We start from the raw sequence: 22,457 nt of genomic DNA on the forward strand, positions 1-22,457 counted from the left end.
TTCCATCTACATCGTTGCAAAACAGCAGGATTTCAGGGTGTTTGATGGCTGCATAGTATTCCATTGTATATATATACCACATCTTTATCCATTCATCTGTTGATGGGCATTTAGGTTCTTTCCATGGTTTGGCTATTATGGACATTACTGCTATAAACATTCAGGTGCACATGCCCCTTCAGATCACTACATCTGTATCTTTAGGGTAAATATCCAGTAGTGTGATTGCTGGATCATAAGGTGGCTCTATTTTCAACTTTTTGAGAACTTCCATACTGTTTTCCAGAGTTGCCACACCAGCTTGCATTCCCACCAAGAGTTTAGGAGGGTTCCCGTTTCTCTGTGTCATTGCCAGCATCTGTCGTTTCCTGACTTGTTAATTTTAGCCATTCTGACTGGTGTGAGGTGCTATCTCACTGTGGTTTTGATTTGTATTTCCCTGATGCCGAGTGATGTGGAGCACTTTTTCATGTGTCTGTTGGCCATCTGGATGTCTTCTTTGCAGAAATGTCTGCTCATGTCCCTGCCCATTTCTTGATTGGATTATTTGTTCTTTGGGTGTTGAGTTTCATAAGTTCTTTACAGATTTTGGATACTAGCCCTTTATCTGATACATTGTTTGCAAATATCCTCTCCCATTCTGTCAGTTGTCTTTTGGTTTTGTTGAATGTTTCCTTTGCTGTGCAGAAGTTTTTGATCTTGATAAAGTCCCAATAGTTCATTTTTTGCCCTTGCTTCCTTTGCCTTTGGTGATGTTTCTAGGAAGAAGTTGCTGGGGCTGAGGTCAAAGAGGTTGCTGCCTGTGTTCTCCTCAAGGATTTTGAGGGATTCCTCTCTCACATTGAGGTCTTTCATCCATTTTGACTCTATTTTTGTGTGTGGTATAAGGAAATGGTCTAGTTTTATTTTTCTACATGTGGCTGTCCAATTTTCCCAACACCATTTGTTGAAGAGACTGTCTCTTTTCCATTGGACATTGTTTCCTGCTTTGTCAAAGATTAGTTGACCATAGAGTTGAGGGTCTATTTCTGGGCTCTCTGTTCTGTTCCATTGATCTATGTGTCTGTTTTTGTACCAGTACCATCCTGGCTTGATGATGACAGCTTTGTAATAGAGCTTGAAGTCTAAAATGTGATGCAACCCACTTTGGTTTTCTTTTTCAACATTCCTCTGGCTATTCGAAGTCTTTTCTGGTTCCATATAAATTTTAGGATTACTTGTTCCATTTCTTTGAAAAAAAAAACTGAGGGTGTTTTGATAGGGATTGTGTTATATGTGTAGATTGCTTTAAGTAGCGTAGACATTTTCACAATATTTGTTCTTCCAATCCATGACCATGGAACACTTTTCCAATTCTTTATGTCTTCCTCAGTTTCTTTCGTGAGTATGTTAACATTTTCTGAGTACAGATTCTTTGCCTCTTCAGTTAGGTTTATTCCTAGGTATCTTATGCTTTTGGGTGCAGTTGTAAATGGGATTGACTCCTTAATTTCTCCTTCTTCTGTCTTGCTGTTGGTGTATAAAAATGCAACTGATTTCTGTGCATAGATTTTATATCCTGACACTTTACTGAATTCCTGTATAAGTTCTAGCAGTTTTGGAGTGGAGTCTTTTGGGTTTTCCACATAAAGTATCATACCATCTGCAGAGAGTGTGATTTTGACTTCTTCTTTGCCAATTTGGATGCCTTTTATTTCCATTTGTTGTCTGATTGCTGAGGCTAGGGCTTCTAGTAGGATGTTGAATAGCAGTGGTGATAGTGGACAGCCCTGCTGTGTTCCTGACCTTAGGGGAAAAGCTCTCAGTTTTTCTCCATTGAGAATGATATTTGCTGTGGGTTTCTCATAGATGGCTTTGATGATATTGAGGTATGTATCCTGTGAAGAGTTTTGATCAGGAAGGGATGCTGTACTTTGTCAAATGCTTTTTCAGCAACTATTGAGAGTATCATATGGTTCTTGTTCTTTCTTTTATTAATGTATTGTATCACATTGATTTATTTGCGGATGTTGAACCAAACTTGCAGCCCAGGAATAAATCCCACTTGGTTGTGGAGAATAATCCTTTTAATGTACTGTTGGATACTATTGGCTAGTATTTTGGTGATAATTTTTGCATCCATGTTTATCAAGGATATTGACCTGTAATTCTCCTTTTTGATGGGGTCTTGTTTGGTTTTGGGATCAAGATAATCCTGGCCTCATAAAATGAGTTTGGAAGTTTTCCTTCCATTGCTATTTTTTGGGAACATTTTCAGAACAGGTATTAATTCTTCTTTAAATGTTTGGTAAAATTCCCCTGGGAAGCCGTCTGGCCTTGGGTATTTTTTGTTGCCAGGTATTTGATGACCGCTTCAATCTCCTAATGGTTATGGGTCTGTTCAGGTTTTCTATTTCTTCCAGGTTCAGTTGTGGTAGTTTATATGCCTCTAGGAATGCATCCATTTCTTCCAGATTGTCAAATTTGCTGGTGTATAGTTGTTCATAATATGTTCTTATAATTGTTTGTACTTCTTTGGTGTTGGTTGTGATCTCTCTTCTTTCACTCATGGTTTTATTAATTTTGGTCCTTTCTCTTTTCTTTTTGATAAGTCTGGCTAGGGGTTTATCAATCTTATTCTTTCAGAGAACCAGCTCCTAGTTTTGTTGATTTGTTCTATTGTTCTTTTGGTTTCTATTTCATTGATTTCTGCTCTGATCTTTATTATTTCTCTTTTCCTGCTGGGTCTAGGCTTTCTTTGCTGTTATTTCTCCAGCTCCTATAGGTTGTGTACTTCAGACCTTTCTTGTTTCTTGAGAAAGGCTTGTATTGTTATATGCTTTCCTCTCAGGACCGCCTTTGCTGTGTCCCAAAGATTTTGAACAGTTGTGTTTTCATCTTCATTTGTTTCCATGAATTTTTTTTAATTCTTCTTTAATTTCCTCATTGACCCATTCATTCACTAGTAGGATGCTCTTTAGCCTACATGTATTTGAGTTCTTTCCAAATTTCTTCTTGTGGTTGAGTTCTAGTTTCAAAGCATTGTGGTTTGAAAATGTGCAGGGAATGATCCCAATCTTTTGGTACCAATTGAGACCTGATTGAGACCCAGGATGTGATCTATTCTGGAAAATGTTCCATGTGCATTAGAGAAGAATGTGTATTCTGTTGCTTTGGGATGGAATGTTCTAAATATGTCTGTGATGTCCATCTGGTCCAGTGTGTCATTTAAAGCCTTTATTTCCTTGTTAATCTTTTGCTTGGATGACCTATCCATTTCAGTGAGGGGGGTGTTAAAGTCCCCTACTATTATTGTATTATTGTTGATGTGTTTCTTTGATTTTGTTATTAACTGGTTTATACAGTTGGCTGCTTCCATGTTAGGGGCATAGATATTTAAAATTGTTAGATCTTGTTGGACAGACCCTTCAAGTATGATATATTGTCCTTCTTATCTCTTATTATAGTCTTTGGCTTAAAATCTAATTGATCTGATATAAGGATTGCCACCTCAGCTTTCTTTTGATGTCCATTAGCATGGTAAATTGTTTTTCCACCCCTCACTTTAAATCTGGAGGTGACTTTGGGTCTAAAATGAATTTCTTGCAGATAGCATATTGATGGTTTTTTTTTTTTTAATCCATTGCAATATCCTGTGTCTTTTAATTGGGGTAATATTTAGCCCATTTATATTCAAAGTAACTATTGAAAGATATGAATTTATTGCCATTGTATTGCCTGTAAGGTGACTGTTACTGTATATTGTCTCTGTTCCTTTCTGGTCTGTTACTTTTAGGCTCTCTCTTTGCTTAGAGGACCCTTTCAATATTTCCTGTAGGGCTGGTTTGGTGTTTTACAAATTCTTTTAGTTTTTGTTTGTCTTGGAAGATTTTTATCTCTCCTTCTATTTTCGATAACAGCCTAGCTGGATATAGTATTCTTGGCTGCATAGTTTTCTCGTTTAGTGCTCGATTTTGAGGGGGGTTCTCTGTGCCTCCTGGATTTTGATGCTTTTTCCCTTCACCAAATTAGGGAAATTCTCTGCTATAATTTGCTCCTTTATACCTTCTGCCTCCACCCCGTTTTTCTTCTGAGATTTCAATTATTCTAATATTGTTTCATCTTATGGTATCAGTTATCTCTCGAATTCTCCCCCATGGTTCAGTAGTTGTCTCTTTTTCTCAGCTTCTTTATTCTCCATCATTTGGTCTTCTATATCACTAATTCTCTCTTCTGCGTCATTTATCCTAGCAGTAAGAGCCTCCGTTTGTTATTGCACCTCATTAATAGCTTTTTTTTTTTTAATTTCAACTTAGATTTTAGTTCTTTTATTTCTCCAGAAAGGGATTCTCTAGTATCTTCCATGCTTTCTTTGAGCCCAGCTAGCACATTGATAATCATTTCTCTGAACTCTAGTTCTGACATATTACTTGATTAGGTCCCTAGCCTCTTGTTCTGCCTCTTGTTTTTTTTGTTTGTTTGTTTTTTTGAGGTGAGTTTTTCTGCCTAGTCATTTTATCCAGATAAGAATAGATGAATGAGAGGACTAAATACTAAAGGGTAGCAACGACCCAGAAAAATATACTGTAACCAAATCAGAAGAGACCCAAAACTGGGGAGAAGAAAGGAGGGAAAAAAAGAAACACACACACACACACGTGTGTGTGTGTGTGTGTGTGTGTGTATTACACTGGTGTATTACACTGGTGAATAGAACAGAGCCACACACTTTATTTTGGGTGTATTTTGGTCTAGTAGAAGAAACTGCCTCTCAAAATTTTAAAGAAAGAAAAACTTACATACATACAAAAATAAGGGTAAACACTATGAAGGGATGAATATGACTGTAAGGATGAAAATTTTAAAAGATTCTAAGAAAAAGAATTGATAATATAAGAACTTGTTTGAAAAAATAAAAACAAAGAAAAGAATGATCACACTGGAGACTACAATAAAGCCATGCGTAGATTTAGGGTATATTTTGATTTATTAGAAGAAAGTATATCCCAAAATTTTAAAGAAAGAAAAACCTATATGTCTACAAAAAATATGGTCAAATACAATGAAGGGATAGAATATGACTATAACAATGAAAATTTTAAAAGATGTTTTTAAAAGGTATTGATAAAATAGTTAAAAAACATTAAAAGGGCGCCTGGGTGGCTCAGTGGGTTAAGCCGCTGCCTTCGGCTCAGGTCATGATCCCAGGTCCTGGGTTCGAGCCCCACATTGGGCTTTCTGCTCAGCGGGGAGCCTGCTTCCTCCTCTCTCTCTGCCTGCCTCTCTGCCTACTTGTGATTTCTCTCTGTCAAATAAATAAATAAAATCTTAAAAAAAAACATTAAAATAGGAAAGAGGAAAAATATAAAAGTAGAATAAAAAAAACTAAAAAAAATTTTAACTTTGAGACTGAAGAATCATGGGAAATAAAAGCCATGAATTCTATGTGGTATATACATAGCTTTGAAGTTTTCCAGTGCTCATTGATCTGTGAACCTGGTCTTGGCTGGATGTTCTTGTTGATTAACTTTGGGAGGGGCCTGTTGCAGTGATTCTCAAATGTCTTTGCCCGAGGCAGAATTGCACTGCCCTTGCCAGGGGCCAGGCTAAGTGATCTGCTCAGTTTTGGTCTTGGGAGCTTTTGTTCCCTGAATACTTTCCATATAGCTTTGGAGGACAGGAATGAAGATGGCAGCCTCCCAATCTCTGACCTAGAGGAACCAAGAGCTTGGGACCCCACTCCTCAGTGCACCCTCAGAGAAAAGCAGTTAATCACTCCTTCTTCCCTGGTCTCCGGCCACACCTCATGTTCACCCAGCCTGTGACCAAGCATTTCTATTTCTGTCACATGGCCCCATTTGGAGTGTCTAAACCCAGCAGATTCCCGCAGCATGCTCCCACGCTTCTCCTCCTGGGGGAGGAAGGTAAGTCTCCCAGATCTGCCACTTGGGTCCCTGCTCAAAGAGTAGTGGCCCAACTGTGCCAGGGATCACGGTTTATGGCAACTCTGAGCTGAGAGCCCACTCCTCTGCTCAGTCTCTGCAACCGGCTTCCCCACTCTGATACACGGGAGCTCTGCCACACTCAAGCAACTCGGTCATTCTGTCACCATGAAGGACTGGAGACCACTGTCCCCAAGAGGGTTCCAACCCCCGTTTCACCTCTGGAGCAACGTCCCTTAGTGGAGCAGACTTTAAAAGTTCCAATTTTGTGCTCTGCTGCTCCACCGATTGCGGGGAGCCGGCCCTTCCTCCCACTGTCTCTTTTCCCATAGGTCAGCTCAGATTCACTTCTCCACATGTCCTACCTTCTGGAAAATGGTCGATTTTCTGTTCCTAAAATTGCTCCATTTCTTCTCTTTGATCTCCTATTGGGTTTGTAGGTGTTCAGGATGGTTTGGTAAGCATCTAGCTGAACTCCTGGGACCTGATGATATTTAAGTCTCCTACTCCTCCACCATCTTGCTCCCAGTCATTTAAAAAAAATTATTTATTTGCTTATTTGTTTGCTTATTTATATTTAAAGAGCTTGTGCACAAGTGTGGGGAGGGGCAGAAGGAGAGATATCTCAAGCAGGCTCTGCACTGAGTGGAGACAGGGGCCTGCATCTTACGACCCTGAGATCATAACCTGAGCCAAAATCAAGAGTCCGATGCTTAACCAACTGAGCCACCCAGGCGCCCATATTGGCAGCTATTTATTATTATTTTTTTAAAGATTTTATTTGACAGAGAAAATGTGTGTGTGCTCAAGTCGGGGAGGGGAAGAGGCAGAGAAACAGACTGCCCACTGAGCAGGAAGCCGCATGCAAGACTAATCCTAGGACCCTGAGATCATGACCCAAGCCAAAGCAGACACTTAACCGACTGAGCCACCCAGGCGCCCCACTCTTTATGTATGTTAAGATTATAAAGTATAAAAGAAACGGATTTTCAGTATTTTTATTGAAGTATGATTAACATACAATGTTATATCAGTTTCAGGTGTACAACATATTCAGTAATTCTACACATTACTCAGTGCTTATCATAACTGTAGATTGATGTGTATATTAAGTGTATATTAACGACTACATCTCCTATGCTGTACTTTTCATCTCCATGACTTATCATTGGAAGTCTGTACCTTTTTTTTTTTTAATTAAAAAAAAAATTTTTTTTTGTTTGTTTGACAGGCAGAGATCACAAATAGGTGGAGAGGCAGGCAGAGAGAGAGGAGGAAGCAGGCTCCCTGCCGAGCAGAGAGCCTGATGTGGGCCTCGATTCCAGGACCCTGGGATCATGACCTGAGCCAAAGGCAGAGGCTCAGGTGCTCAGGTGGCCACTGAACCACTCAGGCACCCCTGAAGTCTGTACCTCTTAATGCCCTTTATTGTTTCACCCATCCTCCATCTTTCCTCAGGCAACCGCCAATTTGTTCTTTGATTTTCGGAGTCTGTTTTTTCTTTGTTCGTTTGTTTTTAGGTTTCACATATAAGTGACATCATACAGTACTTACCCTTCTCTGACTTATTTCACTTAACATATACCCTCTAGGTCTACCCACGTTGTTGCAAATGCCAAGATCTCATTTCTCTTTATGTCTGAATAGTATTTCATTGTGTCTGTGTGTGTACACATACGTCACATCATCTTTTTCCATTCATCTACTGATGGACTTGGGTTGCTTCCATATCTTGGTTGTTGTAAATAATGCTGCAGTAACATAGGGGTGCATATATCTTTCCCAATTAGTGTTTCCATATCCTTTGGCTAAATTACTGGATCATGTGATATTTCTATTTTTAACTTTTTAGAAACTGTCATATTGTTTTCCACAGTGGTTGCACCAGTTTGCATTCCCAAGAGCACACAGGGGTTCCTCTTTCTCCACACCTTCACCAACATTTATTATTTATTTTTTGATATTAGCCATTCTGAGAGGTATATGGTGATATCTCATGGTTTCAATATGCATTTCTCTGATGATTAATGATGTTGAGCATCATTTCATGTGTCTGTTGGCCATGTGTAGGTCTTCTTTGAAAAAAATCTCTCTTCAGGTCATCTACCCATTTTTTAAGTCAGATTGTTTGTGTTGGGTCATAGAAGTTCTTTATATATTTTGGATGTTAGCCCCTTTTCAGATATATCATTTGCAAAATCTTCACCCATTCAGTAGGTTGCCTTTGCATTTTGCTGTGCAAAAGCGTTTTATTCTGATATAGTCCCAATAGTTTAGTTTTGCTTTTGTTTCCCTTGTCTGAGGAGACCTACCTAAAAAATGTTTCTACAGCTGATGTCAAAGAGATTACTGCAAGGACACCTGGGTGGTGCAGGGGGTTAAGTGTCTAGTCAACCCCTGTGTTGGGCTCTGTGCTCAGCACAGAGTCTGCTTAAGATTCTCCCTCCCTTTGCCCCTCCTCCTCACTCTCTCTCTCCCTCTCTAAAAATAAATAAATCTTAAAAAAAAAAAATTACTGCCTATTTTTTCTTCTAGGAGTTTTAGGTTTTTAGGTCTCACATTTAGATCTTTAATCTATTTTGGGTTTATTTCTGTATAGGGTGTGAGAAAGTGGTACACTTTCTTTTGCGTGTAGCTGTCCAGTTTCCCCATTGCATATTCTTGCCTCCTTGGTCATAGATTAACGGGCCAGTAGTATGGGTTTATTTCTTGGCTCAGTTTTGAAAATTGTATTTTTAAGACATTTTACATTTCAGTAGTCATCCAGTTAAAATGATAAGAGCTAAAATTCTTTAATATCCAGCATTTATTGTATTATGCCTTCAGCTGATAGTCATAGTAACTTCCCAACCAGACAGATGAATGACATAGTCTTAAAATTAACTTACGACAGCTGATCCCATATGCTATCCTAAGAAAGTTAATTATATGATCTGCTAAACTACTGACTTGTATTAATAACACTGTTGAAATTTTCTGTTGTGACTCAACTAACTTATTAAAAGAGGGAGATGAAAATTATACAAAACTTATTCTTTAATTATAATTGGGTTTTAAGATGTCCATCAAGTATTTGAATAGCTACTATAAACGTCAGTAGCAAAAATATTTTGGTTTTGGCTCTGACTTTCCTTTAAGGATCATACTTCCTTACTCATGATGAACCTCAGGAGACTTCTGTGGGATAGAAGCGGCAGAACTAAAATCCGATTAAGCAAAATGTAGGGCAGTTTACCAAAGCCATTCTATATGGGCAGCTGCATCTTCTCTGAGGATGCAGTGAGAAATTCGATTAGTTATTGATCAGCTGATTACCCAATGACATGAATATATCAATGCCATTTTACCCAAGACAGGACCTGAAAGCCAGAGTTGACAGCTAGTCCTAGGGTGGTGGTCTGTTTGGGAAACTGGGAAACTCTGGGCCATAATGTCCCTGCTCATGGAGACCAGGCCAAGGACTGGGGCAATGAGCAAAGCAATAAGATCCTGGAAAGGAAGCAGGTTGGTCTTTTATTGGCAAGAATCCACTTCAAAACTAGTGGATTCAAGTTTTGAATATAATTCAATGAAGTTCTATAAATTCAAGAGGATATTTAATACTTAAAAACAGAAGCTATGACTGGATAAGGTATTGTTGGAGCAACTGCTAATCCAAGAGGAGACTGAATTAAGGATGGAAGTTCCATGATTAGTTGCCATGTGACCTCTCTGAGTCAGTTTCCTCTGCAAGGGGATATAATGCCTGTTTGCCATTTCATCTATGAGTTGGGAAGAAGGAGATGGTAAACATAATTAGTAAATTGCAGTGAAGAGCAACTACAGAACAGCAGTCTTCTAGTACTGATAGAAGCACTATGGCTAAACTAGCTGAAAGTTAGGAAATAAATATCTTACCAAGTACTTTGAGGTCCTACAGACCATTAAGAGATGTGCTCAAACTAGTAATATTCTGTTCCTTACTACACTCTTTAATTTAGTTCTTTTGGTAAAGTTATATATCCCTCTCCCCACTCCACCCCTTTAGCTACTACTTCAAGAACAATACTGCTAAGAAAAAAGGCCTGCACATTTCCAAATTGATTTCTCTTTTATTGACATTATTCCAACCCAAAGCACTCCCCAAGTTCCCAAAGGAAGTAAGAACTGGATAAAGCCCTTGAACTGGCAATGGTGGGTAGAAGGCGGCTTCTTGCTCTTCTGTAGGTGATAAATATGACCACTCAGTTTGGGATAATTCAGGCCAGGATAAGAACAAAGGAAACCACGTGGCTAGCATAGAAATCATACATGGGCTAGTCTGTGCTTTGGACGCTGCCCCACCACTTTAAGAGCTAGAATTTTAAGCTGATTCAAGCAGGCAGCCCTTTTCAGGTATAAATATATCAGTCCGCTGGATTTAGGTCTCCCAGGATATTCTCAAAAACTGTTACATATATTTTATTGAAGTAAAACTTGGAGTGAAATAACAGAGTACAATTTAACAAATTCTGACAAGTGCAAATATCCATGTAATCAACACTCTAATCAAGATGTACATTTCCATTACTCAGAAAATTCTTTCATGCCTCCTTCCAAGCAGCCCTTACCCAAAGAGATCACTTATGGTGTCCATTCATGGGATTAATATTCCATTCTTAAAATTCATAGAAATATGATGATCAGCCTTTTGTATCTGGCTCAACATATTTCTGAGACTCACCCATGTTGTTGCATTCTTTTTTTACTGTCAACTAGTATTCCATTCATGGAGATCCCAAATTTGCTTAACCATTAAGCCCACAGATGGACATTTCAGTTTTTTTCAGCTTTGACTGCTGTGAATAAAGCTTCAGTGGACATTATTATGCAAATTTTTTTTTTCTGACATGTTTCAATCTGTCTTAAATGAATACCTAGAAATATATGTGCATCATTTTGGGGAGCAGAGACACCTTAAAAATATTGTCTTTGATATCATTAGCACTTCATTTCTATTTAGATTTTCTCAGTAACAATTTGTATTATTCATACAAATACACAAATACACAATATACAATGTAGTTCTTTCATCTATTTTGTTACATTTATCCCTGTTTATACTTTTCACCCAATTGTAAGTGGCATTAATTTCATCTTTCAATTATTCACTAAGTATAAATGGTTGATTTTTGTATATCAGTTTTAGATCTTAAGACTTTGCTAAAATATCCTAATTTTTTGTACATATACATAATCCTTAGGATTTTCTACATACACAATCATGACATCGCAAATAAAGGCAATTTCCTTTCTCTTCCTCATAGTCTTTGGATTTCTTCCCTCCCCCTAATGCAACATTAACAGCAATCATGAGAATGAACATTGCTGACTTGTTCCTATCATAGAAAAATTATTGGTCTTTTACCATTAAAGTTAACATTAGTTTGAGGAAATTCCTATTGCTAGTTTGCTGAGAATTCTTATCATGAATGGTGCTAATGGTATTACCAGATGTTTCTTCTGCATTTATTGTTAGCATTATCTAGCTATGGTAATCTTTTTTATGTTAATATATATTTCTTGACTTTTGAATGGTACATTCTTTCTTGCATTCCTGGTATAAATCCCACTTGGTCATGATGTAGTAACCATTTTATATAGGAATTCAGTTTGCCATTAAAAAAAAAAAAGATCTATGTCTATGTTCCTGAGGGTTACTGGCTTGTAGAGTTTTTGCTTTTTTTTTTTTTTTTTCCCATTTCAAGTGTCTTAGCTTCTGGTAACAGTGTAATCCTGACATGACACAGAATAAATTTAGGTGTTTTCTCTGTTTTCTGAAGAGCTTAAGACTAGTATTCTTTCCTGGAGTGTTTGAAAGAATTTAGAGCTCTAGCTAGCAACTTGGGGCTGGAGGTTTCTTTTTTGGAAAGATTTAAATTACAAATCCAATTTCTTTAATTGACAAAGGGCTAAATGATAAAGACTATTTTCTCTTGTGCTAGTTTTGGTCATTTGGTATTGATAAAAAGTTCATAATATTCCCATGTTGGTCTTGTACATAGCATCTGTACTAATGTCTCTTTTCTTACATACATCTTGGCAATGTGTGTCCTACCATTTTTCTTGATCAGACTAGAGACTTACCTATTTTATTAAATCTTTTTAAAAACTAGCATTGGTTCCACTGCTTTTCTCCATGTTTGCCCTTTTTGCTTTCATGGACTTCTTTTTATTTATCCATTTTATTTCCTTCTACTTACTTTGGGTTTACTTTTCTTTTTCTAGCTTATGGTAAAAGCTTAGATCACGGGTTTAAACTAAACCTTTTTTGCTACAAGCATTTGAAATCCCATTAATTTCCCTCTAAGTTTTTGTGGTGCATTTTGAAAATTTTGGTATGTTATGGTTTCTATTTAGTTGAAAACATTTTAATTTCCTTATAATTTCTTCTGTGTCCCATTGTTTATTCAGAAATGTGATAGTTTTCAAGTACTGGGGGGCTTTTCTTTTTTTTTTTTTTATTGCCACTTGTTTCTAATTTAACTCTAATGGTTGGAAGATAAAGCTTTCAAAGTTTTGACATTTTTTGAGACCACCATGTAGTTTTTCTTAAGAGTATATATCCTACTGCTGTTGGGTATAGCCTTTTATAAATGTCAGCTCAAGCTGAATCCTAATGTTCAAAACTTGAATTCCTTGTTTTTTCCTTTGGATATTCTATCAGTTACTGAGAGCAATGTTCATTTCTCCCTTGAGTTCTCTACTTTCAAACTCTGTTAATAGTTACATATACATTTATGACTGTCATGTCTTCCTCATTGACACATACAATATGCCTCTGTATATCTGGTAATCCCCCTGGTCTTGAAGTCTACTTCGTCTGAATGTCAGTAGTATTTTTTATGCTTCCCTATTTGCCAGGTGTATCTGTTCTAACCCCCTTGCTTGCAACCTTTATAAAAGACCTCTCTTATAGGTAACATATATAGTTGGATTTTTAAAAGACCTTATTTTTTAGAGCAGTTTTAGGGTCACAGCAAAATTGAGCAGGCAATAGAGAGCCCCTGCATCCCCACCCTCAACACATATGGCCTCACCTACTATCAATATCACACTCCAGAATGGTACATTTGTTACATTAACATGCCATCACTCCAAGTCCATAGTTACATTAAGATTCACTCTTTGTTGTACTTTCTATGGATTTTGACAAATGTATAATGGTATGTATCCTATGGAGTTGTAGTATCATATGGAGTAGTCCACTGCCCTACAAATGCTCTGTGTTTCACCTATTCAACCCTCCCTCCTCTCTAACCCCTGGCAACAACCAGTGGACTTTTTACTATTGCTTTGTTTTACCCTTTCCAAAATATCAGAGAGTTGGAGAAGATTGGCTTAACTTAGTAATAAGCATTTAAGCTTCCTCCTTTCCTTTCCATGGCTTATTAACTCACTTCTTTTTAGCACCTAGTAATATTCCATTGTCTGGATATACCCCTGTTTATCCATTCACCTGAAGGACATTTTGGATGCTTCCAACTTTTGGCAATTAAGAACAAAACTACTACAAACATCCATATGTTGACTGGTGTGGACACAATTTTTCAATTCATTTGAGTAAATAACAAGGAGTGTGACTACTGGTTCATATGGTAAGATTAGGTTTAGTTTGGTAAGAAACTCCACTCTTACTTCCAAAGTGGCTGTACTATTTTGCATTCTCCCCAGCAATGAATGAGTTCCTGTTGTTCCCCATCCTTGTCAGTATTTGATGTCATCAGTGTTTGAATTTTCACTATTTTCACAAGTTATAATAGTATCTCGGTGTTTTAATTTGTTCCCTAAGGTAGAATGTTGAGTATCTTTTCAATATGTTTATTTGACATCTGCATGTCTTCTTTGGTGAGGCATCTGTTTAAATCTGTTGCCCATTTTTAAATCAGGTTGTTTACTTAAGTTCTAAGAGTTCTTTGTACATTGTAGGTAATTTGCAAAAATCTTCTCTGTCTGTGGCTTTTTGTTGTCTTGACAGTGTCTTCCATGAAGCCAAAGTTTTTAACATGATGAAGACAAAGTTTTTAACAGTGTCTTCTGTGAAGCCAAAGTTTTTAAACAAATTCTCAATTATTTCATGGATCATGCCTTTTGGTATTGTTATCTCAAAGGTGATTGCCAAATGCAAGTTCCTCTAGATTTATCTAGATTTAACTCCTAAATGCTATCTTCTAGGAGTCTTACAGTTTCATGTTTTACACTTAGGTCTGATCCATTTCGAGTTCATTTTTGTGAAGGGTATAGGTCTGTGTCTAGGTTTTTTTAACATGAAGCTACACAGCTGTTTCAGCACGTTAAAAAGACTCTTTGTTCCACTGTATCACCTTTGCTCCTTTGTCAAAGATCTGTTGACTATGTTTGTGTGGCTTGAATTTTACTTTTTAAGTAGCCTGCCTTTAAGCTGAAATTTTTAGTCCATTTCCTTCTAAATTTTTGATATGTAAAGATTTGTCAGTCACTTTACTGTTTTCTAATTGTCCCATTTTCTTCTTTCTTTGTATATTCTTCATTTCCTGTTGTTCTCTGGGTTCAATGTGTCTAAATCCTTACTGTTCTTAAGACAGACTTTATCTTTTCCCCATTTTTCAGATTGGACAGATCTATAGATGTATATTCATTAATCCTTAAGTATTCAATAGCTCATACAAATGAGTTTCATTTTAGTTCTTGAGTTTTTTTTCTTTATGCTTTCCATTGCTGAGATTCTCTACTTGTTCAGTCTTTATGATCATTTTTCCTTTATATCCTTGAACATAAGCAGCTCTATAGTTCTATTTAACTACCAAATGATGGGTCATTTTGGGGTCTATTTCTAGTAACTTTTTTCTTGGACATGGGGCATTTTCCTGCTTTGCATACCAAGTAGTTTTTTATTCTAGGATGGACATTATGGATAGGAGTCTGGATTATGTCATCTTCCTTTAAATGGTATTGTTTTATTCTTTGTTTGAACTTAGTCCAATATGGCCTATGGCTAGCTAGCCTGTTTTTGTGAGGTTTTATTGGAACACAGACACTGCCTACTTGTTTACATATTGTCTAGAGTTTTGTTTTGTTTTGTTTCGGAAAGTGAATGTGTATGCACAAGTCGGGAGAAAGGCAGAAGAAGAAAGAATCTCTTAAGCAGGCTCTATGCCATGCAGAGCCCAACCCAGGGCTTGACCTCACAACCCTGAGATCATGATCTTAGCTGAAATCAAGAGTCAGACACTTAACTGACTGAACCACCCAGGCCCCCCTGTATGGCTACTTCTGCACTACAACAGCAGAACTGCAGAGTTGTGACATAGACCATACGGCTTACAAACCTAAATTCTGTGCTACCTAGCCCTTTAAGAAAGTTTGTCAACTCTGCTCTAGGATTCACACCTGCCTCCTAAGGCTTCTGTGAGGTTTCTCCACTGAGGTTCTACAGCACTGACGTATGATAAGTCTTGCAAATCCTCCTCCTGTACGTGCACGTCTTAAGTCCTCAGACAGGTGATCTTGAAGAGACCCCCATCAAATGAAAGACCCCATTTCTGCCTCTCCCCACAGCTCCCTCGTCTCTTGAAATTTCATCTACCTTCAGGATTCCAACCTCTTCAACTCAGCAGGACTGCCACTCTGCTCGGGCCCAACCTCCCTGAGATAATGCTCAAAGATGTTTCCAGGCAGGATGCTGAACTGTGGAGTTTAACATTTTGTGTTTCCCTTCTCTTGAGGATCACAGTCCTCTGCTGTTGTTCAGATATATTTTGTCCAGGTTTAAAGTCATTTTGGTGAGGGTAAATCTGGTACTACTTTGAAAGCTGCTTTTGCAAAACCAAAGATTCTAGAAAACAGAATATCATGCGGACTCTACTCATTGTTTAAAAAAAATATTTTTTTTGAGAGAGAAAAAAAAAAGTGCGTGGAGGGGCAGAGGGAGAAGCAGCCTCCCCACAAAGCAGGTAGCCCCATGTGGGATTTGATCCTAGGCCTCTGGGATCATGACCTGAGCTGAAAGGAGACTTTAAATGACTGAGCCAACCAGCTGGCTTACTCATTGCCTTTTATTAGACATTTACTGAATAATCATTTTCAGGTTAACTATGTACAATTCTCTTAACCATTCCTCATAGTACAAAACAGATACTGTGTAAGCCATTATACTTTGGTGATGTACAATCAGGACAGTTCCTGTCTTAAAGGAGTTGTCTAGTAAACCAAGCACTATACACATCTCTTGCTCCATTTTTGAAATACATCTTTGGCAAGGTATATGGAACTAAGGGTAATTAAAAGAAGAGGACTAGATTTCTTCCACTTCCCAACCATATGTCCTTATAATGGGTAGTCGTATGGGAGAACTTGGGTAGATTTTATAGAAATCTAAATATTGTCAAATAGCAAAAGTCACCTTTTCTGGACTTATTATAAACGACTTAAAAACTACCATGCATTTAAATCTTTCTTTTTTCTTCCAAATTTAGGATCTATATTAAAGTAACAATTTTCCCATCATTAGTAATACAGTCAAGAGATTAATTCAAGAAATACTCAAAAGGAAAAAAAAATATCTCTCTACCCCATGATCTGTTGACCTTTGTGTTACCTTTTATATATTTAGTTCTATACCTTATTACGTGTATATTTACTAAAAGCAGACATTGTTTAATAAAAATAATGTCCTTTAGATCAGTAGTTTTGTTTCAGAAGTCAGTCAACTGAGTTTGATTTTATCAACTTTTCCAGAGCTTCATCGTTTTGGCCCATAGTGTTGCAGAGACTTTGCCTGTGCTTTCTCATGGCTGGACACCCTCCAGCAAAGTTGCTTTGTACTTAGCTACCCTGAGGTCCTATCTTAAGAGATGTTCATTCGGTGACAGCACCCAGTTGCGAAGCACATCATGAACCCTGCAGCCTACTTTCTGGCTAGACATCAAACAAGAGTGAGACATTTTAGGGAGGAAACCTTTAACCTACTTTAATCTGAACTTTTCCTGTAGTTTCATAGGGAACATCTAGAGGTGGCTTTGCCACATCTAACTTGTGTTGCCTCAAGGCTGTTATTCTGTCTCTTTAGTTGTAAACATCTAACCAGGGGACAGAGCCAGACTCTGATAACAGCCCAAGAACGTGTAGGCTCACGAGGTTTGAGGCAGGAGCAAATGTTTTATATGCTTGTTTCCTTCAACAGGACAGATCAGAGGCGGCAAACATTTTCTATAAATGGCCAGATAGTGATTATTTCAGGCATTTCAGGACACATGGTCTCTATCAAAATCACTCATCTCTGCACCGCAGCATGATATTAGCCAGAGCCAACATACAAACAGCATGGCTGTGTTCTAATAAACTCAATTTAGAAAAACAGGCAGCTAGTATTTGAGCCAAAGGCTAGTTTGCTGAACCCTGGTATACATAAATAAATCTAGGCTAGCAAAAGTTAAACTGTTTTTAGATTTATAAAAATTTCCAGACCTTGAAAAAATATTTTCCTATTTTGTAAATCGCCAAATTTACTGAGTTGTTTTCTTTCTATTGATAAGATAAAGCTATTCTTACCTCACAAGTGGCCAAAGTGGTAAAGGGACAGTCTCTACATGCTACCTAATTACACAGTATTTTGCATTTGGTAGCTTCAAAAGGAAACTTTTCTTTTCACAGATAAGCACTCAGGTGAAGACTGGCGAGAACAAACACCGATTTCTGAAGTGCCTGGAAAGGAAACTCTGGTCAGTTTCACGTGCACCAGCCCAGTGTCCTCCAGAGATGCTGCTGAAGTAGTCTTCGCTACTGCTTCTCTTCACTCAGCGCTCTACATAACATGGGCTGCATGAAATCAAAGCAAACTTTCCCATTTCCGACCACATTTGAGAGTGAGAAGCGACATGCAAGTGAAGAAAGCTTCATGCCTGAAGAGAGATTTCTACCGAGGATGCCCGCTCCAGTTAATGCCGAGGAGGAAGTGAAGGAACCACGAGGGCCTGAAACTGTGGTCTTCGAGTTTGCACACCGCCTGTCGCAGGAAATCCTCAGTGCCGCCCTGCAGCAGTGGGCGGGCAACAACATGAAGTACGACGACATCCCGTACATTGAGAGTGAGGGGCCCTGACGCCGTAGGATGCTGAGGATAACTTTCTAGAATTGTGGAGGAAGTTGGTGCTAGTTTAAATACATGAAATAATAGCAAAAACTGGTGTGAATAAATACAAATCACTCCATCGGGATGGAGGGAAAAAAAGTCCATGATAGTATCAAGAGTATACAGGAGTACCTAACATGACACGTGATAAGCACTTTTATGTTAACAGCAAATTCTTGCTGCTTGGTCTTGGGCTGGAGTCATTTTAAAGGGCTAAGGACAGGGCCCGCACCACAGTAGTCAGCTGTGTGCCGTACCACTTCCTTCCTGAGCACTAGTAGTAGCACCAAAGAAATCAAATGGTTATTTTAAAGACGCTCCTTTTAAAATAACTATTTGTTAATTTACACACACAAACAAGTTATGAAAAGGATTTTTCAGATGTCTTGGCAAAGAACTTGCACTTAAGCCATGGTAAATACTAGTGGGTCATTTGTCAAAGCCATTTGTGTCAAGGATCCCTACAGTAGAAAGCACCCCCTGTAGAAGTCCACCTTGAAACCTGTCCTTAACCACCTTCAACCTCAGGTCCCTAACTAACCATAGCTGTTATTATAGAACTCAAGACTTCACACAACCTGAACAGGATACAATTTACAGAAATCATGACAATGTTTATGGCATTGACTTAAGCAGCCCAGTGATATAACAAAACAAGAATTCTTACAAACACCAAAATATTAAAATAACGGGAGTCCTACTCAAGGTAGAAAGCAGAGCCTGTTCTCAGTGCTGCAGATATATGAAGTTTTACTGTCTCAAAGATGTAGAGAGTTGGTGTAATGGGCACTCCTTCCCATCTTTATTATTGACTAATGGGGCAATTCCCCCCATTGAGATTACTGTGGGACCAGTCTATGCATGAGACTATACAGTTGCATTACAAAACAGAAGATCAAACACTGCTTGGAAGACAGTACTCGTGTATTTTTTTTATGGTAACGATGCCCATAAGGCATTTCCAGCCATATACTATTTTCTTAAATTTGGCTAACTTTTGGGGGAATTTTTTTCTTCCCAAGAATTAAGTACTGTTTAAAATCAATGGAACAGAAAATCTGGGAGTGGGAGAAGATACTAAGAAAACATAGCCTGCAGAAAACCTGGGACTCAGTCTCTAGAATGGTCTTTTCATCCAGATTTGTTACACACTGAGTTTAGTTGGAAAGGGAATTACTTAAGTCTGTGTGCATTAAATTCTTTTACTAAGATTCAACAGACTCTTGTCACTGACAGCTAAAGGAAGGCAGAAAAAGACTGTGACCTTTTTAATGAGATAAATATGTATTTGGCCTTGTAAGCAGGCAGAAATGCTACCTCTAATTTTAACTATCCTTTGAAACCCACAAAGAATGAATTCTCCCTGTTGTGTGGACAAAGAGAGTACTTTGAAGTGAGTCGTGTGCCATCTTTCAGTTACCAAAGGACACCTGGTCCTTCAACTTTCATTTCACCTACTCCCAGGCTTTGAACTGTCCCGTTGTACTTGCAATCTAGAAACTTACACAGTAGAAAAACCACGACCCCTGTTAATACAAAGATCTGAAGTCCGAAAGCTAAGGAACAAAAGTTTTCTGAAAATGCAAAATATCTTTTGAGCTCGTGAAGAAAAATTTAGGTTTTTGAGTATACTAATGACTCAGACAAAAGCCTAGATGTTGCCATTTTTCATTCATTTTATATCTCACAACAGACCACTTTTGCTGCAAAGTCATTTACTATTTAAAAGATACAGTATTAGGGTGAGAACACAAAGCCATAGCCACACAAAATTTTTCAGCACACGTACGATGTAGACTGTTGAGTTTTCTTATAAATATTTTAACCTCAGCTTCCTCCTGTGCCTGGGCCCCTATGTCCCAGGGGTGTAGCAGGGATGCCTGCCTGGTCCACATCTAGCAAGAAGTCTCTGTTGCCACTCTGACACAATAGCAGTACGGTTTTGTCACCAAGCACCAACACCTCACTACTGACTTTTTTTAAAAAAGATTTTATTTATTTATTTGACAGAGAGAGATCACAAGCAGGCAGAGAGGCAGGCAGAGGGGGGGGGGAAGCAGGCTCCCTGCCGAGCAGAGAGCCCGATGTGGGGCTCGATCCCAGGACCCTGAGATCATGACCTGAGCCGAAGGCAGAGACTTAACCCACTGAGCCACCCAGGCGCCCCGTCTCCTGACTCATTTTAACAGAGTATAGATCTTGCAACATAGAATTATCTTGGAAGTATATGCTCTGTTATGTCAAACTATGGATAAGGGATTGCGAGGCTTGCCTCATCCGTGAGCTAGTGAAGACAGCAAAGCGGGGGCGGGCAGGAGAGAGAACGGGGTCAACAGATTGGTGCCGCACCCGCTAATCCTAAGACACAGTTTGGCCTTGACAAGAACGGATGAGAGCGTCTTTGGTAGAATAACTTCTTTCATACCTTCGTGTCTGAACACTGGATCTACTTCATTTTGAACTTCCGCGAACAGTAAAAGAATGGAGGGTCTATGTGATAAGGAAGGAACGTGTGAAACAGAAGACTGAGAACTGTCAGCGGCCGGAAAGGGAAACGCTTGCTCCGACGCAGACGTCACAAACACGAATGAAAGAACAGTGGCCAAATTATAAAAGAAAGGAAACCGGGAAAAGGAGGGCCCACGAAACAGCACTCATATCAGGCTCTGTCAGAAGACACACGGCAAAAACAAGACTCGTGTTCTCGCCGAGGGAAGGGACGCAGTAGCAAGGTCCTTTCTTTGCCACACTGGCACGTGCCCAACCACTGCATCTTCTCCCTTCAGAACATCCAGGATAGGGGCAGACGAGCCCAGTGTAACCAGGTACCTTGGATGGCAACTGCAAGGGCAGCAGGTGACCAGAGGAAGTGTGCCGGTCCCTCACAGAGCCCCGCAAGAGTGCTTCACTGTCCCCCTGCCCAGGTGACGGGCTCTTGTGTTGTTCCCTTTCAGCTGCCAGCATCTGATCCCAGAGGTCTCAATTTTCAGTTCGCTTATCTGTTCTTTGCAAACTACCTGAGGTCACTAGCACTCAAAGCACAATTTAAGGGGATAAAACTGATCTTAGTTCCATAGGAATAGTTTGTGTCAAACTGCCTTATTAGTATTAAAAACAGACGCACTGAATGAAGGAGCTAGCCTGCACTCCTATCCCACTTAATATCACCGGCATTTGATGAGAAGAGGGAACTGTACTTTTGTATTCTCTGGCTTTAGAAATCAAAGAGACACATGATCAATACTGTCAAGGAATAGTGAGTTAAAAACAAAGTTCCAACAAATATATATTGTTTGCTTCACTGTAATGCCCTCACCCTGTATTTGTGGGGCCCAACAGGACAGGCCTGCCTTGGAGCAGTGCGCACAAGCTCAGATGTACTCCCTCTATATTACTTTGCAAAACTCAAGTTTTGTTAATTCTCCTCCCTGTAAGACTTAGCTATGAAATGGTATTTTTCCGAATATTTTTGTGAAAGCATTTTTTTCTAACCATACATGAACTAGCTGAGTTCTGATTAAAGCAAATGCCTTTCAATATTGTGTACTGTCAAATTTTTCAATATAAAGAGCTTAACATTTTCTGCATTTCTAATGAACACGAAGTGAATAAAACTCCACTGACAGAAATAATTTCTTGGATCATTCAGGTCTAATTTAAGAGCTTTAAGAATATTAATGTAAACATGTCCACTACCATGCCATGTGTACTCTAAATCTGTTTGTGACTTCTGGCGGGGGGGAGGGGGGGATGCTTCATGTTAAATATTTAGAAAATTTAAAGCAACTCCCAGATTGCAGTTCCCTCACCTATAAGAAGGGTGCAGGATATGACCTCTGATGTCTTTTTCAGTTCTGCCACTTTCTGTTCTTAAAAACCAGAAGTTCTCTTAGTTTCTGAGTGGTTTGGGAAGATTATTCTTACCCTGACTTTAATGTCCCAAGTCTGGGACACCCTGCAGTTTCTTGTGTACCTTAAGAAAAACTTAGTTTGTCAACAGTTGTGGAATGTATTTCTATTCTGAACAAAAAGTCCTTTTTTTTTTCCCCTCCTGATTTATACTATGTAACAGCAAATAACTTACCACACCCAAGTTTAATGTAAATTGTAAAAAGCAATGTTCTCTATTTTAGAGATTGGAGTTTCCTAATTCCTCATTCTTTCAGACTAACAAATCCTACAAAACAACCCATCACTTTCACCATAGGGAAGGACTCTGGTTAACTTGAGGGAAGACAAAAGCTGACTTAATAATACCAGAGACAACCTCATAAAAACCTTTTTGCTTTGCCAGAGATTTCTAATATTATAAAAGGAACACTTCTGTAGTAACATAGTTACTTTAAAATAGGTTTATATATCCAGAAAATTCTCTGAAGCATTAACAAAATAGCCAAAAAATTTCAGGG

The 22,457-nt window shown here is 38.6% G+C and overlaps 1 protein-coding gene across 5 annotated transcripts in view; it reads left to right on the plus strand.

Moving 5' to 3' along the window:
- Positions 1 to 21,546, plus strand: part of C3H2orf88 (chromosome 3 C2orf88 homolog) — a 64,474-nt gene extending 42,928 nt beyond the window's left edge. For all 5 annotated transcript variants that reach the window (XM_047720593.1, XM_047720595.1, XM_047720594.1 and 2 more), the window contains one exon: positions 17,571 to 21,546. In XM_047720593.1, the coding sequence (XP_047576549.1) occupies positions 17,731 to 18,018 (288 nt within the window). In that variant the 5' untranslated portion in view covers positions 17,571 to 17,730 and the 3' untranslated portion in view covers positions 18,019 to 21,546. The remainder of the gene's footprint in view (positions 1 to 17,570) is intronic.
- Positions 21,547 to 22,457: the final 911 nt, after the last annotated feature.

This window comes from Lutra lutra, chromosome 3 (assembly GCF_902655055.1).
Source record: "Lutra lutra chromosome 3, mLutLut1.2, whole genome shotgun sequence".
Classification (NCBI taxonomy): Eukaryota; Metazoa; Chordata; class Mammalia; order Carnivora; family Mustelidae; genus Lutra; species Lutra lutra.